This window comes from Hyperolius riggenbachi, chromosome 4 (genome assembly GCF_040937935.1).
Source record: "Hyperolius riggenbachi isolate aHypRig1 chromosome 4, aHypRig1.pri, whole genome shotgun sequence".
In the NCBI taxonomy this organism is placed as follows: Eukaryota; Metazoa; Chordata; class Amphibia; order Anura; family Hyperoliidae; genus Hyperolius; species Hyperolius riggenbachi.
The window spans coordinates 290,737,397-290,764,313 of record NC_090649.1 but is presented as its reverse complement, the minus strand read 5'-3'; the positions used below and the strand labels follow the sequence as shown (position 1 = coordinate 290,764,313).

General features: G+C 39.4%; 1 protein-coding gene across 50 annotated transcripts in view; it reads left to right on the top strand.

Moving 5' to 3' along the window:
• The window catches only part of LOC137503854 (titin homolog), a 1,065,379-nt gene extending 1,040,667 nt beyond the window's left edge, over positions 1 to 24,712 (top strand). For 48 of the 50 annotated variants that reach the window (XM_068231415.1, XM_068231409.1, XM_068231432.1 and 45 more), the window contains 15 exons: positions 2,337 to 2,402; positions 3,514 to 3,579; positions 7,024 to 7,089; positions 9,892 to 9,957; positions 10,107 to 10,172; positions 10,408 to 10,473; positions 14,172 to 14,237; positions 14,342 to 14,407; positions 15,774 to 15,839; positions 16,205 to 16,270; positions 16,388 to 16,453; positions 16,771 to 16,836; positions 20,054 to 20,119; positions 20,247 to 20,312; positions 21,310 to 24,712. In XM_068231415.1, the coding sequence (XP_068087516.1) occupies positions 2,337 to 2,402; positions 3,514 to 3,579; positions 7,024 to 7,089; positions 9,892 to 9,957; positions 10,107 to 10,172; positions 10,408 to 10,473; positions 14,172 to 14,237; positions 14,342 to 14,407; positions 15,774 to 15,839; positions 16,205 to 16,270; positions 16,388 to 16,453; positions 16,771 to 16,836; positions 20,054 to 20,119; positions 20,247 to 20,312; positions 21,310 to 21,452 (1,067 nt within the window). In that variant the 3' untranslated portion in view covers positions 21,453 to 24,712. The remainder of the gene's footprint in view (positions 1 to 2,336; positions 2,403 to 3,513; positions 3,580 to 7,023; positions 7,090 to 9,891; positions 9,958 to 10,106; positions 10,173 to 10,407; positions 10,474 to 14,171; positions 14,238 to 14,341; positions 14,408 to 15,773; positions 15,840 to 16,204; positions 16,271 to 16,387; positions 16,454 to 16,770; positions 16,837 to 20,053; positions 20,120 to 20,246; positions 20,313 to 21,309) is intronic. The other 2 variants (XM_068231437.1, XM_068231450.1) reach the window with 2 other exon arrangements.
• The last annotated feature ends 2,205 nt before the right edge of the window (positions 24,713 to 26,917 follow it).

Sequence of the window (26,917 nt, the reverse complement as noted above, 5' to 3'; positions counted from 1 at the left end):
CTGCTTCACCTGGGTCATATCAAGTCACAGGAAGGGTTGCAGAAAAGGTTATTGAATCAGCCGCCGTGCCACATCAGTCATCTTGCACAAATCTGTAGATGCAATTGTATTAATAAATCCAGGACAGGAAAGATTCTCAGTGCAGGTAAAACTTCTGAGCCATGTGAATGGTACTCTTTTGTAACCTAGATGATTTAGTAGTAGATCATTTTGAATAAATAATTGTAAAGTGTGCAGGATCATTAATTTTCTGTCATGCTCTTAAGGTTCAGGGAATTGGGGGGATCTTAGAGACCTACATATAACAATAAGTATACGTACACTAACACTTTAAGTCCTCCTTAACAAGGCAGACTGAAGGGGGAATTCAGTGCATGTCAGCAGCTACTGGGCTTTGGCTTTCAGTACTAGAAGTGAATAGGCACCCCCTCTTGGAGTCACATCTGAGCATGGCAGTGTTCAGAACCAATTTTCTGCCAATGACACATGTGGTGTAACAAACACTGTCATTTTGCTGCATTTAAATTGCCCCCAAATGGCACATGAGGCTGACACAGGATACTGAACTGTCCAACAATCACGTAGTTCAGGAACCCATGTGAAATAGGCCTAAAACATAGTTGCCTAATATTTTTAAATCAGCTGGTTGTGTGACGCTTGTTTAACCTCTTCTGGAATTTGATGATTGAAACCTATGCCTTGTTTACATCCACTTATTCTTGCCAGGGCTGGAGATAGATTTCGATCAACCCCGCCGTTCGGTTTCATCGCTTTCACTGCTACCCTCACTGTTTTGCATTGCTGCACCTGCTTGCTCTGCTTTCACAATAGCAGAGCTTCTGCGTATCGGTCAGGAGCTGATTTCATTGTATCCTAACCCCATGATTGCTGGGAATTTTTGCAGGACAAGCTAGACTTTCTTATGGTGGTGGCATTTGTTGCCAATAATTATTTAATTTGTTGGCGAGAATCATTTTATTTTCTGTTCCTTTTTACAAGCACGTGTGCTGTGCTCATTTACTACAGAAGATGTACCGTATTTTTCAGCATATAAGACACTCCAGCATATAAGACACACCTTGGTTTAGAGGGCAAAAATCAGGGAAAAAAGAAAAATACTAAACCTATTGTGTCTACAGTGCTGGGGCATCTTATGGACCTTCCCCCCTGCAACTGTCTTTTCCCAACTACACTGATCTACAGTGACTACACTCCCAACTACTCTCAGTACACTCACAGCTACACATATTACACTCCCAGCTACACTCCCAGCTTTATAACTACAATAAATAAATACATAATAATAAATAAATAATACACTAACTACACTGCTATCTACGCTGACTACACTCCCATCTAAACTGACTACACACCCATCTAACTCCATGCTCTTACCGATCCAGCGACTTGCCCAGAGTCCTCCGTCCATCTCCTCCATCCATCTCTGCCGGTGTATACAGCCTATTCTGCCACTGTATACAGTTGTCCTGTATGGCCTCTGTACTTCCACGATCACTAGCACCCTTTACCTGTGCATGTCATGTTGTAACCTGAAGCTGTGTGCAGCTAGAGGGCACCAGTGAACCAGGAAGGACAAAGGCCATGCAGGACTAGTGTATACAGTGGCAGAATCGGCTATATACAATGGAAAACACAGACAGAGGAGATGGTGCAGATTGCTGGAAGGGTAAGAGCTTGTGGGGGAGACACCTGGCCAGACCTTCGGCATATAAAACGCACTGACTTTTTCCTCCCAATTGTGGGGGAGAAAAAGTGTGTCTTATATGCCAAAAATATGTTGTATTAAGTGCTCCGGAGGGTTTAAATGATGTTTTAGAGGATGTAAATATACTGTCTGAAAAAGTGGCTAATTTAGAATGTATAGCATCTAGACAGAAAATTGCCCTGTTTGCCTAATAGCCAATCACCTTTGGATATAGTGAAAAAATATGTTGTATTAAGTGCTCCGGAGGGTTTAAATGATGTTTTAGAGGATGTAAATATACTGTCTGAAAAAGTGGCTAATTTAGAATGTATAGCATCTAGACAGAAAATTGCTCTGTTTGCCTAATAGCCAATCACCTTTGGATATAGTGAACAAAGTCATATGGCTTCTTGAGTCAGAAAGTCATGAACTGATGGACAACATATTGGTAATGTCCTCTAGGAAAATATAGAGGTGACAGGACTTGCGTGGCACATTATTGAGATGTAATTATAGTGTTTTGCTGATAAAATACAAAGTCACCTTGTGAAATGTTTGAAAGATATTGAAATGAGTTTACCATCCTTCCATTTTCTGGCTCAAAATACATTTTGTTTCTGTATTCCTTTAGATTCTGTTGACTACCTCCAAAGTACTTTCAATAATGTGGTTAACACAGTCTCTGAGTTTGGACAAGGTAATATTAGTTCTAAAATATGCATGCCCTTACTAGTCTCTCAAATTAGACTCCTTCTTGTCCAGCTGATTCCAACAGCTAGCTGAATATTCCACTTCACCTGGGTCATAGCAAGTCACAGGAAGGGTTGCAGAAAAGATTATTGAATTAGCAGCCGTGCCACTTCAGTCATTTGCACAAATCTATACATGCAACTTTATTAATAAATCCAGGACAGCCTTAGTTTATTTAAAGATTCTCACTGCAGGTAAAACTTCTGAGCCATGTGAATGGTACTCTTTTGTAACCTAGTAGTAGATGATTTTGAATAAATACTAGTAAAGTTTGCAGGATCATTAATGTATAGCCATGTTCTTAAGGTCCAGGGAATTGGGGGGATTTTAGGGACCTTGTCACTCTTGCCGTTCCTGCCTCTGTTTGCATCACTGCACCCGCTTGCTATGCTGTCACGCTAATAGCATAGCTTCCGCATATCGATCAGGAGACGATTTAACGGACTCCTGCCCCCGTGATTGCTGTGAGTCAATCGCAGCAATCAGAGTACTAAAAAGGGCACAGAGGACTTTGGTCGTAAAGCGGCCAGAGCCGTCCAGTCCAGAAATGGTAAAGCTTACTTACAAGCACTGCTGTTCCTCTAAGTTAGAAAGCAAATGTTACAATTATGAAAAGTTAGTAAGGCATCCATGATTATGTATTGTATTTATTGTACTTTATCCACTTACTGTAAAATGGACATTTATAAACATCTTATTTATGCACTAATTAGTGCAAAGAGGATGTATAATAAACATCCATTCTGCCAAAATGCACATTCACAGGCTCCATAGGATCCCGCCCACATGCATGGGCACAAGGCCATGGTAACCCATCAATGCATGGCATGAAGTGGTTTAAGTAGGAATTGTATATATTAATATTTTCAAAAGACTTATTAATTTTCTTTATATTACTACTACATTATTTGTCTCTGTAACTCCACATTACAGATGAGGGAGGATCTTCCTTTAGCACAACAGAAATATACCATCAACAATTCAAAATGAATATAAATGTGATTTGCAGTGTTTGCGCAGTGAAAATGTTTGCACTTATTCCATTTCTCATGTCTTAGGTGTTTTCCAGCACACTCAGGACTTCTTCTACAATGGGCTAAACACATTCAATCAGGCAAAAGAAGGTATTTAATCATTTTGTAACTAACAAGCTGTCATCATTGAACTTTACAGGTCATTTGTTAATTGCCAGATTTCACATGGGACAGGTGGTATCTATTGGCTGCTGATTGGGTTGAAGTTCAACCCTGGGTTAATGTTCCTCTTTAAAAATAATGTTTCACCTTAGCACAAGACAACAACTGTTTTTCCATTTATTCAGATATACTTCAATACCTCCAGGGCTATTTTCATGAAGGTTCCAACCAAATTACTGAGGTTACAGAAAGTATTGCTGGCTCATTGTTGGGCTAAGCATGACTTATGCTTATTAACCCCACAAGCTAAAATGCCTGCTCTTGCTTATTGTAAAAGACTTTAAAGACCAACAAATTCAGATACATAAGCGTTAATTGCAACAGAATGATAAGTGCATGTATTCAGATTATAGAAGAAAAATAATAGACAGATTGGGCCTGATCCAATTTAATTTTTCTCGTAAATTTTCTCCTAAAAGATAATTTTTCATCTTCTGTGTAAAATAAATTTGGTAATCTGTATTTGAAAAAGTGCCAAAATGTAAGTAAGGCCCAGTGCACACCAAAACCGCTAGCAGGTCCGCAATACGCTAGCGGTTTTGGGAGCTGATTTCAGAGCGATTCTAGGTATGTTTAGAGAGGTTTTCTAAACATACCTAGCGGTTTTGGGTGCGTTTTTGTGTAGCAGATTACACATATTGTTACAGTAAAAGCTGTTACTGAACAGCTACTGTAACAAAAATGCCTGGCAAACCGCTCTGAAGTAGCGTTTTTCAGAGCGGTTTGCGTTTTTCCTATACTTTACATTGAGGACGAAACGCTTCCGAAAACCGCAAACGCGCAGCAGGAGACGCGTTTGCGGCTTGGCAAAAACCGCAAACCGCCGGTGTGCACCATCCCATTGCAATACATTAGACAAGCGTTTTTATAGGCGGATGCGGCCGGCGGATCGTTTCAAAAACCGCTCGGTGTGCACTGGGCCTAAGAGAACACTTGGGGGAAAAAGTGAATAGGATCAGGCCCAATATCTGTTTCAAAGGCCAAATGTGCTTATTATCCCTGCAGAGCAACATGCATTCTCTCCTCTGTGCATCCAGGACATAGAAGAATTTAACTCTTTATGCTTTGGATTAAAGATTTGATTACAGTAACTTTGGTCGCTATTCATAACTCTCTGGTGACACATGTACTTTACAATTAAAAACAAATTACGGTAAAATCTTGGTTTTCTGGCACTGACAGGGATCAACTGTTGCTGGATAAGGGTGCTTTCTGATTACTTAAAGGGGCACTATAGCGAAAATGATGCTGTTCCATTATCCCCACATCAATTATTTAATGTGTTTAAAGAGTAATGAGGAGAACACCAGCGCATACCACTAAGACTGCATCTAAAATGACCACCAGCTCAGTGTGCAGCACCTAAATAGATTTTCTGCACACTTCGCATTCAATTCGATGCAAATCATCTTGGATGCAGGGCATGCATTTTTCAATCTGGCAGAGGCGGTGTATGCCTGTGGGATTAACCATTCAATTGCAACATGTGTTTAGGGATGTGCAGCCTTTCCCCCCACCATTCCTTAACTTTGTTTAAAGAGTAGCTGATAACACTAATTCTGCCCTCCTACAGGGTTGAGCTACCATCATTTCCATGCTGTAAGCATCGGACTGCACTGCTAAACAGACACTGCACCAGATGATTTATAACTAGAAGACAGTCAACAGCTGATTTGAGGCTGGCTGACACACACTACAGAGCCGCTTTGGTGTTCACATGTAACTAGCTAAATAAATAAACAGGCTGCTAAGTAAGTAGCTATTTAGCAGCCTGTTTATTTATTTAATTAGCTAGTTAACATATGAAAAGCAACAGCGTGTGGCTCTGTAGTGTGTATGAATCAGCTTTATAGAGTGTCTCTATAAATCAGCTTTATAGAGTGTCTGTTAGCAGTCCAACACTTTTTTATCAGCGATATCTGATCTAATTATGCAGTTCAGCTGTGTAGAGGAGTAGAGGGATGTTAGATATGTTTTTAACACAAACTCTATGATGAAATGTATGCTGTCCATATGTGGGGATAATGTAACAGCATCATTTTCACTATAGACCCCTTTAAGACTCATGTTAATAAAAAGGCATAGCTAATACAGTACTATACTCCATATATATATATATATATATATATATATATATATATATATATATATATATATATATATATATATATATATATATATATATATATATATATATATATATATATATATATATATATAAATACCATGAACTCTTCATTAAATGTTAAAATAAAGTAATTGAAAGTATATTTAACTTGGCTGGAGCTGTGGAGTCCAGTCTTTAAGCACCGCAAAGCCCACAAACAGTCTAAGAATCCACCCACTGTGAGTACCGCCAGCAATTTGTACTGGTTGGTTGAAACTGCTGGTTAGCTGACTTTCGCATAACCGGGAGTCTACTGTAGCTCTAATACTAGGTGTACAACTGTGTAGGCAATGGAAACATCTAATGCAAACAAATACACAACTCTGAATATGGTCAGAATGAGTCAAATAAATATAGGATTTTAGTTGACTTGCGCTTAAAGAGGAACTCCAGTGAAAATAATGTAGTAAAAAAGTGCTTCATTCTTTACCATAATTATGTATAAATGATTTAGTCAGTGTTTGCTCATTGTAAAATCTTTCCTCTCCCCGATTTACATTCGGACATTTATTACATGGTGACATTTTTACTGTGGGCAGGTTATGTAGCTGCTTCTAGCTGTTTTGGCTGTTAGAGACAGCTGTAAACAGCTAATTCCTGTCTGTGAACATTGTTACATTGTGGCAGTTTGCCCAGAGTACTCAGACCTTCTTGTGGGAGGGGTTTCAGCACAAAATCAGTCATACAGCGCCCCCTGATGGTCTGTTTGTGAAAATCATTATATTTCTCATGTAAAAGGGGGTATCAGCTACTGATTGGGATAAAGTTCAATTCTAGGTTGGAGTTTCTCTTTAAGTTCAAAGCACTCAACCCAAATATGCACAGAATTTGTTTGGGCCAGTCTGAAAATATATGTAGACACCTTGATGCAGAAGCTTTACAGGATTTCTGTAATTTTCACTGTACGATCTTTCAAAATACATTTTCATAGCCTTGCTACAGATTGAAAAAAAGCAGGTTAACTGTTCAGACAGGAAACGACAAAAAGAAATCAATAAGTAAACAGATATGGCCTTTTATCCTGTAAATCTATATGAATTTGATTTTATCATTGCTATTGATACAGTAACATCAATGACCATTCAGCAATAGTTCCTCAAGTGGATGTTCATTTATATAATAAAGCTTTTAAAGATTCTTGTCTGTCTGTGTCTGTCAATCTAGAAAATCTATTGCAATCATATTGGATTATTTATGTTCTGCAGATCTTACTGAATACATCAGCAATCTCTACTGTGACTGGCGTGATAGAGCCACTCATTTTGGAACAGGTAAATATTATATTACCTTTAAAGTGAACCTTAAGTCAGAAAAAAATGAGTTTTACTCACCTGGGGCTTCTACCAGCCCCCTGCAGCAGTCCTGTGCCCTCACAGCCACTCACTAATCCTCTGGTTCCCCGCTGCCAGCTAGTTTCATTTTTGCCAACAGGCCCGTCAGGACTGGCCAAGCGTAGCTTTTTCTGCATTACCGACTGCAATTAGCACTATTGCCGTCCGCAACACGTACGAAAATATGAATTGCCGCATATCTATGCATTTGTAATGCGGCAACGCGTATTTTTGTACGCGTTGCGGCCCGCAATAGCGCTAATTACAGTCGGGAATGCGGAAGAAGCTACGCGTGGCAAGTCCTGACGGGCCTGTCGGCAAAAACGAAACTAGCTGGCAGCGGGGGACCAGAGGATTAGTGAGTGGCTGCGAGGGTACAGGACTGCTGCAGGGGGCTTGTAAAAGCTCCAGGTGAGTAAAACTCATTTTTTTTCTGGCTTAAGTGTCCCTTTAAGAACTAAGCATCATAATTGGTTGCAAGACACTTCCATCTAAACTATGATTGGACTGGCTAACATATCACACATTATGTATGCAAAACATTTCTAGTGCATTGCTTCAGGGAATGCTTTGTCTGTTTAAATATACACCAGCGTGGTATTCTAGTAGACAAATGGCTACTAGTTTACTTACATTACTTCGTAGTCTCAGGTGCTGTTGCATTCCCTCATCCAATAGAATATTTTCAAGTGTCCCGGCAGGTCCCTCAGCCAATATATTGTTCTCAAATGTCATTACATAGTCTTTAAAAAAAGGCGAAATTTCATTTAATAAACATTATCTCAACCGGGGACAATGGGGAGACTCAGGGACCTTATAAATGTAAATTAATAATTTTTTTTAATACAATTGGGCTACCTTTTTTGCCAATTCAAGTTGGTCTTCTCCATGGAATTCAAAGCCCAGCTAGAATTTGGCTCCTACCCCTAAGCAGTGCCAGTTGATATTGTGTATAACATTTGGGGCTACTCTGCAAAAGGAGCCAATGTTATGGATAAGGGGATCATTCTCACCAAATGCTCAGGGAGGTGGGGGTACCTACAGCAGCCCAGGGGTGACATGTGATTGAGTCATGCTGCCTTCTATAACAATTAGGAGGACTCCAACACCTCTCAGGAGTAACAAATATAGGGATACATTGGTATCTCTTACCCAGGCAGCAGTGAGCACTTACCAGGCAGCAGTGAGCAGTTGTGAGTTTGAGAGTAAAATATTACATATATACAAAAACATGTCTTTGATTTACCTGGAATTATCCCATATTGAAATAAAAAACTGTTGAATGATGAATTCCTGAGCCTTATTGCAGATTTTTATTTTCTTTCTCCACAGCCAAATAAACTACAATTTGCTTAAAGCCCAATAAACTATATGTGTGCTGCTTGCACGCATAAACTTTACAAGCAGAGAGTGAATATACCACTTAATCCTTTGCATCAACAGAACAATTCACAAATGTGCAACTTTCAGAAAAGTTCGTTTAGGTTTAATGATTCCCAAAACTTCAATTATCTTTCATCATATTTGTCCAATGGTAATTAACTGTCCTAAATAAACCAACAAACAAACAAACAAACAAACAAAACATTGTTTATTGTCAAAAAGAGACAATAAACAATGTTTATTTATTAGGCAAAAAAAGGGCAGACATAGGCATTATTAGGCAATTAGGCAGACATAGAGGCCTCTTGCACACTACATGCGATTCCGATCTTTGATTCCAATTAAGATAGTACTGCTTGCTGCTATGTTTTTTAATCGGAATCATAAATCGGACTGTATAAAAAATTGGAATCGCATGTAGTGTGCAAGAGGCATGAAGCTTTTGACTCTATCCTGCACATCACTGTTCTATGCACTTGGCCCCTGCTTTCCTGGTTACCAAATTTATATTCTTTAAATGTTCTGCATGATGTGCTGTCAGGAGCAGAAGCACCTCCTGTCTTACTGATTTATTTAGGCTGCTTTCATTCCCTTGGTTGCACTTTATGCCAAGTCTATTAATGGAATATAGTTACCTTATAACCACTGAGGGCCAGCTTGCAAATTTCTGGGACTCCACTCGGCTTCCAGATGTTTATATTTGTGCAAACTCAGCCTTAGTGAGTGGATGCAGAAAAGTGAGGAAACACTATTCTGTCCGTTTATAATTTTGGGTTTCCTACCACACCCTAAAAGCTTAGTAGTTGCCGTATACTTTTGTAAAGATATCCAACTGTGACTATGTAAGGAATTTTAGATTGTGTGGCAGTTAATAATATGAATTAGAGCAGCATGGTGGTAAAGTCGCCTAACAATGCTGGGTCCCTGGTTTAAATCCCAGCCAGGTCAACATCTGCAAGGAGTTTGTATATTCTCCCCGTGTCTGTGTGGGTTTCCTCCGGGTATTCTGGTTTCCTCCCACATCCCAAAAACATTCAGATAGGTTAATTAGTTTCCCCCTAAATTTGGCCCTATACTACGATACATAGATAGACGTATGACTACGGTAGGGATTAGATTGTGAGCCCCTGTGAGGGACAGTTAAGTGACAAGACAATATACTCTGTACAGTGCTGCGGAAGATGTTGGCACTATGTAAATACTAAATAATAATAATTATTATTATTTATTGTGCTCTGTAAAGCAATGTCAGCGCTATATAAATGCAGGATAACAATAATATTAATAGGTGGTTACAAAGTGAATACATGTTCTACAGTTTTGCTTGATTGTATATGTATCTCTAATACTATTTTCCAGATGTGTTTACCTATGTCCAAGATGTCTACAATGCAACGGTTAACAAGTTCGGCCAGTTGAAAGAAGGTAATCATGTAGCCTATTGTAGGCAAGTAATATTCTGATAACAGCTGACTAAGAGCTAATTGAACAGAAGTGAACTGAAACAAATCAAATAAATGTGTTCGTTGGAATACAATCACATTTTAATGTGTTTGTAATTTTGTATTTTGCAGATACGTCTACCTATATCCAGGATTTATACAATAATACATTCGATAATCTTAGTGCACTAGGAGAAGGTAGTATTTCTTTGCATTCAAATGTATTGCCATTATAAATTACCATATTTCCTCTGCTGCTTCTGATTTTCTTATAATAAAAGTTTTTGGGTGCTTTTTTGTTTTTATTTGAAACTTTTACAAGTGAAATATATTTTTCATTCTGGAATGTGTCTACATTTATTTCCTTAGTATATGTACTACTTTTATTTATTTTTTTCTGTTATTAAATCATGGTATCCCTTTTTATTGCCAGGTATTCTTCAGTACACACGGAATATTTTCTCCTATGGAGTAGATCAGCTTTCTGAGTTCAAAGAAGGTAAATGACAAATAAATATTTGAACTTGTCAGTTCTTAGGACTTCAACACATATCTAAAACGACAGTACAATTCTTGAAATTTCATTCATCCTGCTTATCTATTCTGAAAGTGCTAAAAATGTGCTGAAAAGCCATAGAATCAGTAAGAGAATCTAATAAAACAAGGGTTTTTTTCCCCTGTGCTTACAGAAACAGGTGATTTAATCGGTCCTCACCAGATTTCCATTAACCCACTTCTGAAGGGGGGAAATTGGGACTTCTGTTGTTGACTTGTGGCCCCATATCTCTGGGTTGCTGGGGTGTAACAATCATGGCTCATTGATCATGGTTTAGCAAGTATCCTCTAATATTATCAAAGTTTGGATGCTACTGATATTTGTGCTACTCCCTTTTGTAGCCACCTTCTGTGGTGTCTTTGATACCCAAATCATCTCATTCAGCAAAAATAACTCATTTGGATCCCTAATAGAAGAAGATATTGAGGGGGCCTTGGGAAAAAAATGGAGTTCCTATAAAACATCATATGAGCAGGTCAAAAAAACTTTTGTCATGAAACTACACAGATGTCAGGGGATGGTGATGAAACAGGCGGAGATCGTAGCTGGCAGCAGGCAACTTAAAGGGAAACTTCAGCCTAAACAAACATACTGTCATTAAGTTACATTAGTTATGTTAATTAAAATAATATATACTCGCAAGCAAGCCGAATTTTTCACCCCCCAAAAGTGGCCCAAAAGTTGGGGGGTCGGCTTGCTTGCGAGTCATGGGTAGGTGGGTTAGTAGGTGCTGCCCCTCCCCGCTCCCCCCGCGGCCGCCGCTACTATTACCTTAGGTGGCGCCGCTTCCTCTATCCCCGTCCTGCTCCGATAACTAACTCATTCACAGCAGCGCGCCCCTCGCTGCTGTGATGATGGAGGAAACCATAGAGAGCGGTTCCCATAGTAACGGCATCGCCGCTACAGGAAGCTGCTCTCTATGGTTTCCTCCATCATCACAGCAGCGAGGGGCGCGCTGCTGTGAATGAGTTAGTTATCGGAGCAGGACGGGGATAGAGGAAGCGGCGCCGCCTAAGGTAATAGTAGCGGCGGCCGCGGGGGGAGCGGGGAGGGGCAGCACCTACCCACCCACCTACTCATACTGGGGCACTATGTTAGCTATACTGGGGCACTATGCTAGCTATAATGGGCACTATACTAGCTATACTGGGCACTATACTAGCTATACTGGGCACTATACTGGCTATACTGGGCACTATACTAGCTATAATGGGGCACTATACTGGCTATACTGAGCACTATACTGGCTATACTGAGCACTATACTGGCTATACTGAGCACTATACTAGCTATACTGAGCACTATACTAGCTATACTGAGCACTATACTAGCTATTACTGAGCACTATACTAGCTATTACTGAGCACTATACTAGCTATACTGAGCACTATACTAGCTAAACTGGGGCACTATACTAGCTATACTGAGCACTATACTAGCTATACTGGGGCACTATGCTAGCTATAATGGGGCACTATACTGGCTATACTGAGCACTATACTAGCTATACTGAGCACTATACTAGCTATACTGAGCACTATACTAGCGATACTGGGCACTATACTAGCGATACTGGGCACTATACTAGCTATACTGGGCACTATACTAGCTATACTGAGCACTATACTAGCTATACTGAGCACTATACTAGCTATACTGAGCACTATACTAGCTAAACTGGGGCACTATACTAGCTATACTGAGCACTATACTAGCTATACTGTGCACTATACTAGCTATACTGGGACACACTAGGGGAATAAGGCGGCCAGCATTTCCTACCCCCGGCTTATATGGGGGTCAATCATTTTTCCCTGTTTTATCAGGTGAAAGTTGGGGGGTCGGCTTACATGCGGGTCGGCTTGCTTGCGAGTATATACGGTATATAGGTAATATAATCTCTTGCCCTGTTTTAAAAGAACAGGCAAATGTTTGTGATTCCATGGGGCAGCCATCTTTTTGGTTGAATGATGGTGACAGGGAGCATGAGACACAGTTCCAACTGTCCTGTGTCCTGATCACCCCTCCCAGCTGCGCATGCTAGGGTTCAAATCTCAAGTTCAAAATGAACCACTTCACCACTGAGGGGTTTTACCCCTTGAGCACCAGAGCAATTTTCACCTTTCATCGCTCCTTCCATTCATTCGTCTATAACTTTATCATTACTGATCACAATGAAATGAACTATATCTTGTTTTTTTTTTGCCACCAATTAGGCTTTCTTTAGGTGTGACATTATGCCAAGAATTATTTTATTCTAAATATGTTTTAATGGGAAAATAGGAAAAAATGTGGGAAAAAATTCATTATTTTTCAGTTTTCGGCCATTATAGTTTTTAAATAATGCATGCTACTGTAATTAAAACCCATGAAATTGTTTTGCCCATTTGTCCCGGTTATAAAACTGTTTAAATTATGTCCCTATCACAATGTTTGGCGCCAATATTCAGTCAATTTCAGTTTTGCGTCCATCCCTAATTACAAGCCCATAGTTTATAAAGTAACAGTGTTATACCCTCTTGACATTAATATTTAAAAAGTTCAGTCCCTAAGGTAACTATTTATGTATTTTTTTTAATTGTAATTTTTTTTTTATTACAAAAAAAAATAAAATTGGCGAGTGTGGGAGGTAATGAGTTATTTTTGTGTATAAAACTAATGTATTTGAATATGAAAAATGCTTTAGGGTGTAGTTTTACTATTTGGCCACAAGATGGCCATGGCCACAGTAACTTTTTGTTTATGCGACCTGCAAGCGTCGGAAGGACGCTTGCAGGAAGTGCTATGAGGCTGGGAAAAAAAAAAATTCACAATGATCGCGCTGCTTCAGATCAACGAACGGGAACGTTTTTTCCCGTTCATTGATCTCCGGGCGAGCGGGTGGCGGCATGCATAAGAGCGGGAGTGCACGCACGAGTGAGCAGGCAGCATCGGGAGCACGGGAGGTACAGATATCTCTGTCCCTGAGGGTGAAAGGATGGAAAAAGGGACTGAGATATCCGTACGGCTGGGGGTAAAGTGGTTAAAAAAAAATTGCGCCAAAAAAGCAGAACAACATGAGAAATCCCATTATGCTTTGCACAGCATCAGAGGAAAAATGCCCGGGCAGTTTTTTCTGTGCAGCCTTTTCAGTGCTGCTGAGTAGATTTTTAGTCTGGAGGTTCGCTTTCAGATTGCACAAGCTGAATCAGTAGCCAAGGACAAGACAATGAGGAATCCAGTCAATGATTTAGTACACTGGCTCTAGCATGGATTGTAAAATAAAGTGAAGTATCAATAAGATGCTGGTGTCAAGCAAGCACTAAGATCTGATTCTCTGAAGGAGAGTGTTGTGCGCCTCCCTAGCACTGGTACCGAGCGCTAACTAGCACCCGCAACCTGTCAGCTGCCTTTGTGAAAGAGGCCTAACTTAGATTAGGGTCATTCATGGTATAATAAGGGCAGGCTTATCAAACAATGTTCTAACATTTTGTACATAACATCCATGACTATCTGGACCTATTCCTCACCTTGGCTTTGATCTTTAGTTGTAAGTGCCTGTCCAAACCTTTATAAACCATTAGAAAAATAGTTATCAAAATAAATATACGGAGAAAGAAAAATGCGATTTTATAAGTATTAAATGTTATCTTGTCTTTCAGGAACTGTTAATTACACCCAGAAGCTGTTGTATGAAGGACTTGATACACTTTCTGAATTCAAAGATGGTAACAACAAATATGAGTGCAACATGTGTGCCCATCTTGCTTTCTTGCATTAAGGAATAACAGAATTCTAGTAATCACATCTCACAAGTATGTTTCCTTTTCAGGAACTATGAACTACCTCCAGAGTGTTTTCTATAATGGAGTCAGTAGATTTTCTGAATTCAAAGATGGTAAAGTATTCTGTTCTACAAGTCTTTTTCTTTATTGACCAAATAAATAAATTGATAAATAAATAAAAGTACAAGATAAAAGGTTAACCATTTCAGCCCGCGGGGATTTTTTTTACCTTATGCATCAGAGCAATTTTCACCTCCCATTCATTCGCTAATAACTTTATCACTACTTATCACAATTTATTGATCTATATCTTGTTTTTTCTGCCACTAATTAGGCTTTCTTTTGGTGGCACATTTTGCTAAGAATTATTTTTTTTATAAATGCATTTTAACGGGATTAATAAGAAAAAAATGGAAAAAAAATCATTATTTCTCAATTTTCAGCCATTATAGCTTTAAAATAATCCACGCTACTATAATTAAAACCTATGTATTTTATTTGCCCGTTTGTCTCGGTTATGACACCATTTAAATTTTGTCCCTATCACAATGTATGGTGCCAATATTTTATTTGGAAATAAAGGTTCATTTTTTCTGTTTTGCGTCCATCACTATTTACAAGCTTGTAATTAAAAAAATGTTCGTAGTATACCCCCTTCAAATGCATGTTTAAAAAGTTCAGACCCTTAGGTAACCATTTATGTCTTTTTTTTTTATTGTAATTTTTCCTCTGTGCCTGGCTCTTCTACTGACCACATATGCTATTGCTCCGTTGTTATTGCCTGATGAAGCGGGATCAAACCTGCGAAATGCGTTGCATATTTGGAGTTCATAAATAAAATATATTGACTGTGTTTACTACAGTCGTTGTGTGTCTACTTGGAGGAGGTTAGTCCACCACTACCTCCTCTATTTACCAAGAATTTGTTTTTTAAGCTCATTTAGCTTCCTTTTATCCTTTTGGCGCCTCTGCTCTTCTAAAAGAGCAGATGTTAAAATAAAAAGGGACTTTTTGCTGTGTGATTAAAAGGAAAAACAAGGGCTCAAATCCACTAGCAGCCTTTTGTAAGAACTAGTGATTTGTAAAGCTCTTGCTAATGCAATGCTATGAGGATTTTTTTTAAAAGCACATCACTCAAATAAGATCACACCCATAGCATTACATTAGCAATAGCTTTTCAAAGCACAAGTACTTAGAAATGGCTTAGTAACGTACTGCTGGTGGGTTCCAGGCATTAGCACTTTTTGGTCTGTTCCCTGCTGCTCTAATAATCATTAGGACTTCAATGGTGATCCCTAGGATAAGAAGTGAGGATGAAGAAGGACATTCTCCCCAGAGGTGACACAAAAATCAGTAATAACATTTCAGGAGGATTTATACATTTCTACCTCTTCTCCGTATTATTCAAAATACAAGTTTTGGGTGGCGTAGGACAATTAAGCTTTTTTATACATTAATAATATGTTTCTTTTCTGATAGGAGCACTAAACTACTCACAGAGTAAATTTTATGATGGATTAAGTGTTCTTTCTGAAATAAAAGAAGGTAATTGAATCTACACTTCAACACTATTTGCTTCTAGTATATAGCACAGCTTTGCTTTGCTTAAAACACACACACACACACACACACGCACGCACGCACGCACGCACGCACGCACGCACACACACACACACACACACACACACACACAAAACCATAGTGTGTAGTTGCTGGTTCAATGTTAAAATAGTAGTATCAGCTTCTTGACTATGCAGTATGGCAGAGGCATGTGAAGCACAAGGCTGGCCGAACAATATTTCAGCTGTTCTCATATAAATATGCTTTGACTGAGCATTCGCCAGCTTGCCAAGCATTCACGATAACAAGAAGTATTTTTGCCACAAAAACAATTGCATTTCTTCTTTCAGGAACTGTTAACTATTCTCAGTGTCTGCTGTATGATGGACTTAATAGACTTTCTGAAATTAAAGACGGTAAAAGAATACTGTGCTGCTAGTGCTTTGTAGTATAGAGATGCTTTACTTTTCTTTACTTCCGTTAAGCAATACATGAACGGTGTCCTAAAAATCCTACTGCATATCTACTTCCAGGAACTTTAAACTATTCCCAGAGTCTGGTCTATGACGGACTCAACAAACTTTCTGAATTGAAGGAAGGTAAAAAAAAATTGTATGGCTAGTCTGTTTGTTTATATCAGGGATTTTGAACTCCAGTCCTCAAGGGCCAGATCCATGCCAGTGTTTAGGATAGATTGAGAAATGGACAAATGTGCTCTACTAGATGAACCACACCTTTCCTGACTCATCCCCATCAGTTAAATTGAGTTGTGCCAAAAATGTGTGAGGACCTCAGCTCTTGAGGACTGGATCATTAACCTGTTTATATGCTCGGGGTACAACAGGCATGATTATTTTAGTGAAGAAAAGCAGGCCAGCTACCTTTGCAATAAACTAAGTTACTCCTTTCTTTTTAGGAACGTTCAACTACTCACAGAGTTTGTTCTACGATGGACTCAATGGACTCTCTGAACTTAAAGAAGGTAAAGTTGTGAGATTAAATTATGTAAATTTAATGTTTACAGTTAACCATTATGTTTACCAAAAGTTTTCAAAACATTGTAGACTGTGGAAGAAGAAAAACAAAAGAAACAAACTAAAATCTTTTGGCACCTGTTAAGTGCAATGTAACATTAAATGACCTAAAAGAGAACAGTATCCTTTGAATTCATCCACATGTGGTGCTGATATAGTGAACTTTACCTATTTGCATGCAAAAAGGGCTGATCAAGGGTAAATATTGTTAACCCATTTATCTATTGTGCAGCGCTGCGTAATATGTTGGCCCTTTATAAATACAATAAATAATAATAATAATAAATATTGTATTTGTTTGGTTAATGTACATGTAAACAAAGGTGGTAATGGATCAGGGGTACTATACAGTAGGTCTGGTCAATTAACATTTTTGCTTAAAAATGGCTCACACGACCGGCTGCCAGCGACTTGTTACACTGATGCTAAACAATTTTCTGCTATCAAGCAGAAAAGCATTCGCCATTGGCCAATGGTTCTTATTTATTTGGCATCGCGTTGTGAGCTCCTGGGGGGATATAGAACCATGAATGCCAATGCTAGAAGCTACATGCAGCAGCCACATGCTTGCGCAATCAACAGCAATGGATCGTAAGTGGTCAGCTGACCTTTAACCAGGGTTCAAATGCAGGCTCAAGCCAATGCATAAAACAATAAGGAGTTTTTGGGCAAGGCTCCTTAATGATTCTGGTTGCTCGTAGAGTGTGCACTAAGTGGCTGCAGTACTGAAGCGCTTTGAGTCTCCCAGTAGAAAAGCACAATATAAATGTTTTGCATCTTTACTTGTCTTGTGTAAACGCATTGAGATGAACACTGCAATTCATCTCAGTGTGGAACACAGCGGATTCCGACAGCCAGCCATTTGTATTGGTCCTAAATTAGCAAAGTGCCATCAGAGGCTTTGTGTATCTGTTAAATATAAAATGATTAAAGCTTAAATATACTCCTTTACTGTAAAACTACTGCTCATCTTTGTTTGAGACCAGTATTATGCGCTTGAGTTTGTGGTTTGGGAGGAGGGAGGGAGTCAAAATAACAATTTCCTTATATATACTATCATAAATGCATACATATATATATATATATATATAGTACCAGGAAAATAGGCCGCAGGACAAGGGTGGACGAAAAGGGTGCCGCCATAGACTTTAATGCAATTAATACGTTAATACAGCGAAAAAAGCTGAAAAAAGGGCACCATGAAAAATATCGTTAACAACATTAGAACATTATAGTTTTTGAAGTAGTTATCATTTTAGAAGCTTGCAATGTTATAGTTTTTGTCATATTATTTTGTTTCTATGTACAGATTTTACATTGTCAAAGATATTATTGTCTCTATGTGTAAAAGGGAGTGCTTAGGGTTAGGCACCACCCGGGCGGTGGTCAGTTTTAGGCAACACTAGGGAGGTGGTTAGGGTTAGCCTGCACCAGGGGGGTGGTTAGGGCTAGCCAGCACCAGGGGGGTGGTTAGGGCTAGGCACCACCGGGGGTGGTGGTTAGGGCTAGGCACCATCAGGGGGGTAATTAGGGTTAGGAACCACTGGGGGGGGTTGTTAATTAGGGTTAGGTGTCACCAGAGGAGTAGTTAGTTTTAGGCACCACCAGGGAAGTGTTCTGTGTGAGAGTAGGGTTGGGTTAAGCTGCATTGTTGAATTACGTAAACATTTTTAACGTTAATATATTTTAGTTATTATTTCCTGTCTGTTTTAACAACGGTATTTATCGTTAACAAAGTTGGACAACGATATTTATCATTATAAGATTTTGTTACCCACCCACGCCATTTCATTATCAAGCTGTGAGAAAACGCGGAACAGCCGCCGCAAGTACTCAGAGTAAGGCAGCTGATTCCGCGTTCAACATGGCGGCTTGCGCGTAGGGGCCTGCATTTACTGGCCTGACGGAACGCGGAGAAACCGCCGCATGCCCAGAGAACAGGGCGGCGGATTCCGCGTCCAACGCGGCGGTTTGCACGCATAGGCCTACTCCTGTCTGTACTGCTGAACGCGGAGAAAACGCCGCACGCTCAGACAGCGGTGTGGCGGATTCCGCATCCAAAACAGCAGAGGCATTGCAACACATGTCTGGTGTGGCTGGGACTGATAGTCCACACAGGTTCAGAAGGACACGTGCGCGCGCGGAGAGGCAGAGCATTTATAACAGTCAGAGGGGTGTCAGCTGACCAGGCCGGTCAGCTGACAATTCTTTCAGTTTTCATTGGTCCAGCACTTAGGGGAGGCGCAGGAGAGCGCTGGTGTATATATACTGGGTGCTGGTCATTCCTCTGGTGTCTGGCGTTGCGATCACTACGTGGTAGCACTCAGATCCTGTCAGTATCTGTGTTGCATTAGACCAGTTTCCAAGGTGTTGATGACCACGGAGCTCACACCTTGGTCTAGGAAATTCTGTTATCATCTGTGTTGTTATCTAGACCAGTTTCCAAGGTGTTGATGACCAAGGAACTCACACCTTAGTCTAGGAATTGTTGATTATTTGTTATGACCTTCTGCTTTCCTGACCATTCCTCTGATCTCTGATTTTGTACCTTGTCATTCTGATATTCTGTTGCTGAACTTGGCTAGTCTCTGGATTCTCAACCCGTCTCCTGTCTCTGTACTTTATCTGTCCGTGTGTTAACGACCTGGCCTGCCCGACCTCGAGAACTATCTCTCCTGTTGAGAGATAGTTCACAGATCTGTCAGTGACACTCCCTCATTGGTGTCACTCACGTTCTGTCCTTCCCACTCTCGGTCTGACTCCTCCCTGCAGAGAGCTCAGACCAACGGAAGGAACTTTCTGCGGAGCAGTACTCCTTATTGCTCTAGCACCTGATATTCAGGTGCGGTCCTCAAAGTATTACTGATGCACCAAAACACTTTCATCTCTCAGGTGTCCAGAGGTTAGAGATATATCTGATTATCGGTGATACTGCAGATCATCAATAATCGGGTATATATCTGCATTCTCGGTGATACTGCAGATCACCGGTAATCAGATCCTCTCTGTGTTACACCGATCGTTACACAAGCCAAGCCCTTTTTCTACTGTGCCCTTTTTTCATGCGTATATATATACATATATATATTATCATTTCTATAAATGTAACCAAGGAGATAAATAATAATGACATAAATGACAGCAAACACACTTCTATACTTTTAGGTCTCTTAGACTACTTACAAAATGCACTCTGGAATGGATATGATGGATTCAAACAGTTTGGAGAAGGTAGTTTTTTCAATATATGTTTACACTCTACTTACATGAAAACATCTGAAAGTATTGCTTGTTTTTTGCACTTCTGAGTTAGTTAAAGCAAATATGTTATATAACAAATGCATTATCATTCTATTAGGTCTTCTTGAATACCTACAGAGTTTTTTCTTTGATGGTATTAATGGACTTAAACAGTCGACTGAAGGTAATGGTTTTGTTACTCTTCTTCCTCACCATTATGTGTTACATGCTAACTCACATTTGTTTCAAAAGAAGGCAATGAAACTACCAAACTAAACCAATAGTATTGTATACTAAATACTTAATAATTTATTTGGTTTTCCTGTGTGAATGTGTCAGTAATCATGAGGGTATTATTTAGAAATGTAAAGGAATGCTGTGCTGTAGAGATTCCCATTCACTAATTGCAATATATGAAGGAGATCAAAAACTTGACTTATCCAGTAAGAGTTATTATGCCATTTTTCTGAAAGCAGGTGGATATATTATTAATGGGCAATGCACAGATGTGTGTCTGCAATACAATATTTGTAATGAGACAGTGGTTTGGGGTGTTGGTGCTTTGAGGGTAAAAAGGTGGATGGCACGGTGGCATGGTGGCTAGCACTGTTGCCTTCCACCACTAAAGTCTCCAGTTCAAATTTGGGACAGGACACTAGCTGCACAATGTATGTTCTCCCTGTGTTAGTGTGCTTTCTTTGGGTACGCCAAGTTATTCCCATATACAAAACACTTACAGATAGGTTTATTGGTTCCCCCAGAAATTGGTTTTATACTTAAATAGGAACATTAGACAATGGCTGACTTTGGTAGGGATTAGATTCTGTGCTCCTCTGATGGACAGTTAGGGACACATAACCATAATTACTATCCAAAAGTCCTGAGGAACATGTCAGCACTACAAATTATTGGTGGAGGTGTGGTAAATTGGGTACTATCATTAAAACCATAATGATGATATTGAAAGGTGAGTAGCAGTTAGGGCATGGGTGGACAAACTTTTGTGGGATCAGGCCAGCATTTCTCTAGAATGCAGCCCGCTGCAACTCTCCCTCATCCTCCTTCACTCCCTCCCTCCAGATTTTGTGAAGCAAGAATGATTTGTTAGAACTCACACTATTGCTTGTTCTTATTTAACCTTTAATTCACAAATGCTTAAAAATTGTCTGTCTTTTTTTTAGATCTTTTAACCTACCTCCAAAACATGATCTCTGATGGACTTAGCAACTATGGACTTCCTTTCTTCACCTCAGCCTACAGTAAGAAGCAAAGCCCTAGCCATTCCGAGGCTGAGGAGAGGAAGACAGAAGTGCCTGAAAACTAAGGAGAAAAAACACTTGATATTTATAATGCATTCATCTATGATGAGCTGTAGTCTTTACAGTATGTGCCCTAGGAACAGGCCACAGTGCAGAGAACGACAAAATAATAGGAGAACAGCATTAAGGATTGTATCATCACGACAAGGACAGATGCTCCTTATTTTAAGTGACAACGCAAGAAGCCTAGATGTAATGTAATGACTGCAAACTCCAAGAAAAGTCATGTTCATGTCACCAACTAGCACACAGAAATTGCTGCATAGAGAATCCATAGGTTTCTTACATACATGCGAGCATTTCACTCCTCTTGTGCGAGTAGCAGTCACAGATTTCCATTGCTTTTCTAGGTAAACTACATGACAAATATTAACTTGTATATAGACTCTTCAATGCCTAACCACCACAAAGGCTTGATTGCATGTTTACGTCATCACATGTCATGGTGGTTTGCATTGACTAAATGGTGCTAAGCTGTTGAACAGTTTTTAGCCTATACATGACATATTGCCAGCTTGTCAAGCTTTGAAAATAATACCTCTGGACGTGTCTTACATGTCTCTCTTTATACTGGTTATACCAAGCAAGATATGTGACAAATGTGTAAGTTATGGGATTCACTGGAAAAAAAGTGACCAAGAATGTAATGACAGGAACAATCCCTGGACAGTGGAAGTCGAATGTAGATACTTACTGACTCCCCTGCAGATGCTTGTTCTGTACAGGAAACCATTCACCATTTATTTTCTTTGATAAGCACAGTAAATCTCTTTTTATATTATTTATAATGAACTAGAAGCCATAAACTCCAGTCAACAAACACGTTTTTTAAAAACTGCTTGGTAAAACAAACCAATACGAATCATTTATTGAGAAGAGACTGACATCTGCTGCTGTAGATGTTCAATTACCTTGAATATATGTTGCCTTAACCAGGCTACTTAAAGTTTAAGTTGTGCGGTTATTTGCTTTGCTATATTGTTTACAGAGTGGTTACTGGTCTATTATGATGTACATAAAGCTTCCATAGAAAGGCATAGCATTAACTATTAATGGCTTCTATAGAAAGGCACAGCATGGGGTTGCTTTTTCAGTTGCTAGAGGAGACATTGCAGTGGTGCTATAGAATGACGGGCTTCTAGAATCCTGCCTGCTGTACCGAGACGTGGTCAGCACAGTAATTCTAAATGGAAAGTCTTAGTAAACACCACTGTGTTCCCCTTTGTGTGTTATGTGTGTGTAACTGTGTGTAATGACAAGCCCTGCTGCTGGGAATGTAAAGCAAAGTGCCGCTTTACTGCACTGCACAGGGAAATATTAATGCCTTCGTGAAAATGACTTTTTATTATGAGATCGGTAGTTATTGCACCCTTGAAATGCATAAAATAAAGGACAAAAGGAAATATTATTATTTCCCCATTTGTAATGCATGAGTATCGAAGTCAAGCTTCCTTCAACAGCAGTAAAAGGACTAAGGAATAAACCTTAACAGCCGATGCTTTATTTCATTGGCTGCAGTATCTTACTCACTTGTTAATTGAAGAATTTCTTATATCATGAGGTTTTACTGGAGATTTGAGAGCTTGATGAATTTACCTGACATGAACATAATGTCTTAAGTGATCTCATGCAGTCAGGAAAGTGTCCTGCTCACTGGGGCATGCATCTGCAGCTCTGGCACAAGCAGAAACGCATTGGGCGAGAGAGATGGAGATGAGTAAAATAGCATTGTCACCAGCTGGGCCAGACTGAGTCAAAGTGACTGAATATGCATTCATGTGAATTAATCTGTTTCCAGACAGCTGCTCTTTTTCTTTCTCTATGACTGCGTCCCAGCAGAGTAGAGTGGGTGCACGTCAGTGTTTCATCTCTGCTACTGTGTCAGGCATACACTCGCTCCCAATCCAGTTAATATCCCAGGGAACTAGTTCTAGTTATGCATTTAAAACAAACATCATTAACACCTTTCATCAGGTAGAATACACTGAGCTGTAAAGATGTTTGTGTATCGTAGTACACTGCACATGCCACATGACACGCTGAGCTATAATGGTTCTCAAAGCATCTGACTTTGGTTAGTTACAAAATAAAATAGAATCAGCCCTGTTGAAAATAAATGTTTTCACTTTCAAGTGGAGTGATGCAGGTTTTGATCTGTCAAAAGTGCCTTCATTACAGTTGAAGTGGCATGGAGAGCGCTTCCTACTAGTGAAAGGATAAGCCTGCCTTTTAGCTGAAATATCATTGCTGAAGGCCTTTTAAAAGTTGACTCTGTACTTTTACAAAGAAACCACTAGAGGGGGAAGAGCAGAGAAATGGTGTAACATTTGTTATCCATGGTGATAAGTCCTACAGAAGATTATTGTGAGCAGCAATATCAATAATGAGTTGGCAAACTCATTTTATACTGTTGATAATGTTGGTGAGATATGCCTGCTGGACCTACCCACCCCATAAAAAAGTCTGTTTTTCATGATATTATACCTATAATGTTCATGTTCATGGTGGTGTATGTTAGCATGCTTTGAAATAAGGCAGTCATTTATTTGAATTGATGGTTCATGAAAATGTGAAGCTAGATCTTGACAGGTTTACACAGGGGAAAGTTAAGAAGAGACTGTAGTTTCAACTGATTTTAGAAACATTTTACAGAACTAAGATGACTTGTAACACTGATGAAAAGGCAATACCCCCTAGTGTATAAGTCACTTATAATCATGTTCTATCCGAATATGAATTGTCTGACTTTAATATAAGTTAAGAGTTTTTTTTGAATCCAGTCCATGAAGCTCAAACAGATTAGCAACAATACATACTGTAAATGTTGGGGCAGCACAGTACTGTGCTATCGAATGTCCAACAATCTTAATCTGCAAGTATATGGATAGTATAAAATGTACTCATGTTCACATTATTAATATTAGTGACAACAGTGAAAGGAGTTCGCTATTTTGATCAGAAGTGTCCAGCTGGACTACAGTCTGAGGTCCTCTGATGTTCACAGATGGAGTGACAGATGCATGGCATGCTGACACTTGGGTCGTGGGTTTAATACACCAATGACATTTTATATGCTAGAGCAATAGCAATGTACAACTGTGTTCGGTAATCATCTTTCACAGTTCTCACAGTGACACACTTTAGAAACTGTTCTGAGTGTTGTGATATTGATTATTGCTAAGAAGGTTTCTGAACGTTTAGGAAGTATACACTGAGATGGCAAATAGGAGTAAGTTGCAGAGAAAATAAAAACTGGAAAAGTTCACTGGCACTGGTGATATGTTAAACTGTCAGTGGATGCACTAACAGAATTTCTGCCTACGCGGCAACTGCTATGCATTAATGTACCATTGTGTTTATTATGACAATCGCACATGCTTTCAATTTTCTGTCTTCAATGCTGCACAGTGTAAAAAAGTCTATTTGTCTACATAGCACATATTTTACCTTTCTATGTATTCTCATGTCTAATGCATTGAATTTTATGTTGACATGTCTTATTGTGGTATGTTGCTGAGGTGACATGTCAAATCTAAACCTGCTTGACTTTCTCACTTAAATATCCATTGAAAGTATCCTAAAAGCTGCAGTGAAACCTCCATGATATATTATTCTTTTGTACTGTGACAGTCATTTCATTGGAGATTCTTTGCAAGGCATGTTTACAATGTATAGTCTTAAAGAAAGTTGCTGCTGAATTTTGAGAATAATAAAATATTTCCTTCTTGCCAAACTAGTGTGAATTCAGCAAAATAAACTTACTTAGAAAATATCCATTTATTATTTCTTCTCTCATTCTATCCACCCATGAAGTAATGTAAGAAAAACATACATATATCAGCAACGGTGGTCCCATCAAATTAATCAATGGATTAAAAAAAAAAAACTGGCAATCACACATTTAGTACACATGGCCTGCATGTGAATATTTAGTGTGAGACTATTGCAATGACATATTTAATTCTCATGGGGAAGATAACTTTTTCAGTGACGTTATGTCAAGAAAAGTTTCTAAACAACATTCATGCAGCTTTTTGTAAAAAAAAATAAAATAAAATATACACAACAGTAACCCCTTGTCCCTCGTGAAGGCTAATATCCAGCAGTCCATAGCATAACAAAAGTGGCACAACAAAGTATCTCCACTCCAACCACACACACACTCAACAGTCCATTCATTTGGACCAATTGGAATAGTTCGAGGGAAATTCAAATAAGGTCCACTGCAATTTATATGAATTTTATACCACAGGTGTATTTACTCGTAAGTTGTCTGCAGATGAATCCCGTTGGTTAGAAATGACAATAAAAATGATACAGACGACTACAATAAAAAACAAAACACATCTTGTTTATTATTTTATTAACCACTTCACCACTGAGGGGTAGGGATGAGCGTAATAACCTAATTACGAATTTCCGAAATTTCGCGAAATTACTACAATTACGATTTTAGCAGTAATCGAAATTTCGTAATTTTCGCAAATTACGCAAATTTTCGTAATTACGATTACGAAATTTAGTATTTTAAAGTTTGCAAAGGTTTCTATCCCTCTAGATGCCTAAAATGAATAACTAACCAACCACTCCTCCTCCTTCTCCTTCTCTCTCTCTCTCTCTCTCTCTCTCTCTCTCTCTCTCTCTCTCTCTCTCTCTCTCTCTCTCTCTCTCTCTCGAGATTTGTAGTATTTCAAAACCATACTCACATTCATGACATGTCCAGGGATCAAACCCAGGCCAACCACATGGAAGACAGCTATGCTCACCACCATACCACCAAACACACACTAAATAGACTGCTAACCTAAATCTTACTTGTAGACAGTCATATGAGACACATGCTGGGTGCAGGGCTTTGTGATTGGACCATGCGATAGAGTGAGGTGCAAAAATGAAATCATGCCTAGCAGAGGATGGTTTCACAGTGCTAAATGCTAGGCTGGCTGTGGTGCAATTGGTTAGTGTGTCTGGCTGGTAACAGCAAGGTTACAGGTTCAATTCCATCCAGGCATGTCTTTTCCTTTTGCGTTCAACAGTTGTCCAAACAGAGCCAACAGAGCCCCAGATAGCCATGTAGAGTTAGGTCACAGCTAGCCTGGCTGTGGTGCAATTGGTTAGTGCGTCTGGCTGGTAACAGCAAGGTTACAGGTTCGATTCCATCCAGGCATGTCTTTTCCTTTTGCGTTCAACAGTTGTCCAAACAGAGCCAACAGAGCCCCAGATAGCCATGTAGAGTTAGGTCACAGCTAGCCTGGCTGTGGTGCAATTGGTTAGTGTGTCTGGCTGGTAACAGCAAGGTTACAGGTTTGATTCCATCCAGGCATGTCTTTTCCTTTTGCGTGCGCGCGCTGCGCCATTGAACCCCATGGGGTATTTTGCGTGCGTAAAACTTTACGCATGCAAAACTTTGTGCTCGGTGTTTGGACAACTGTTGAACTCAAAAGGAAAAGACATGCCTGGATGGAATCGA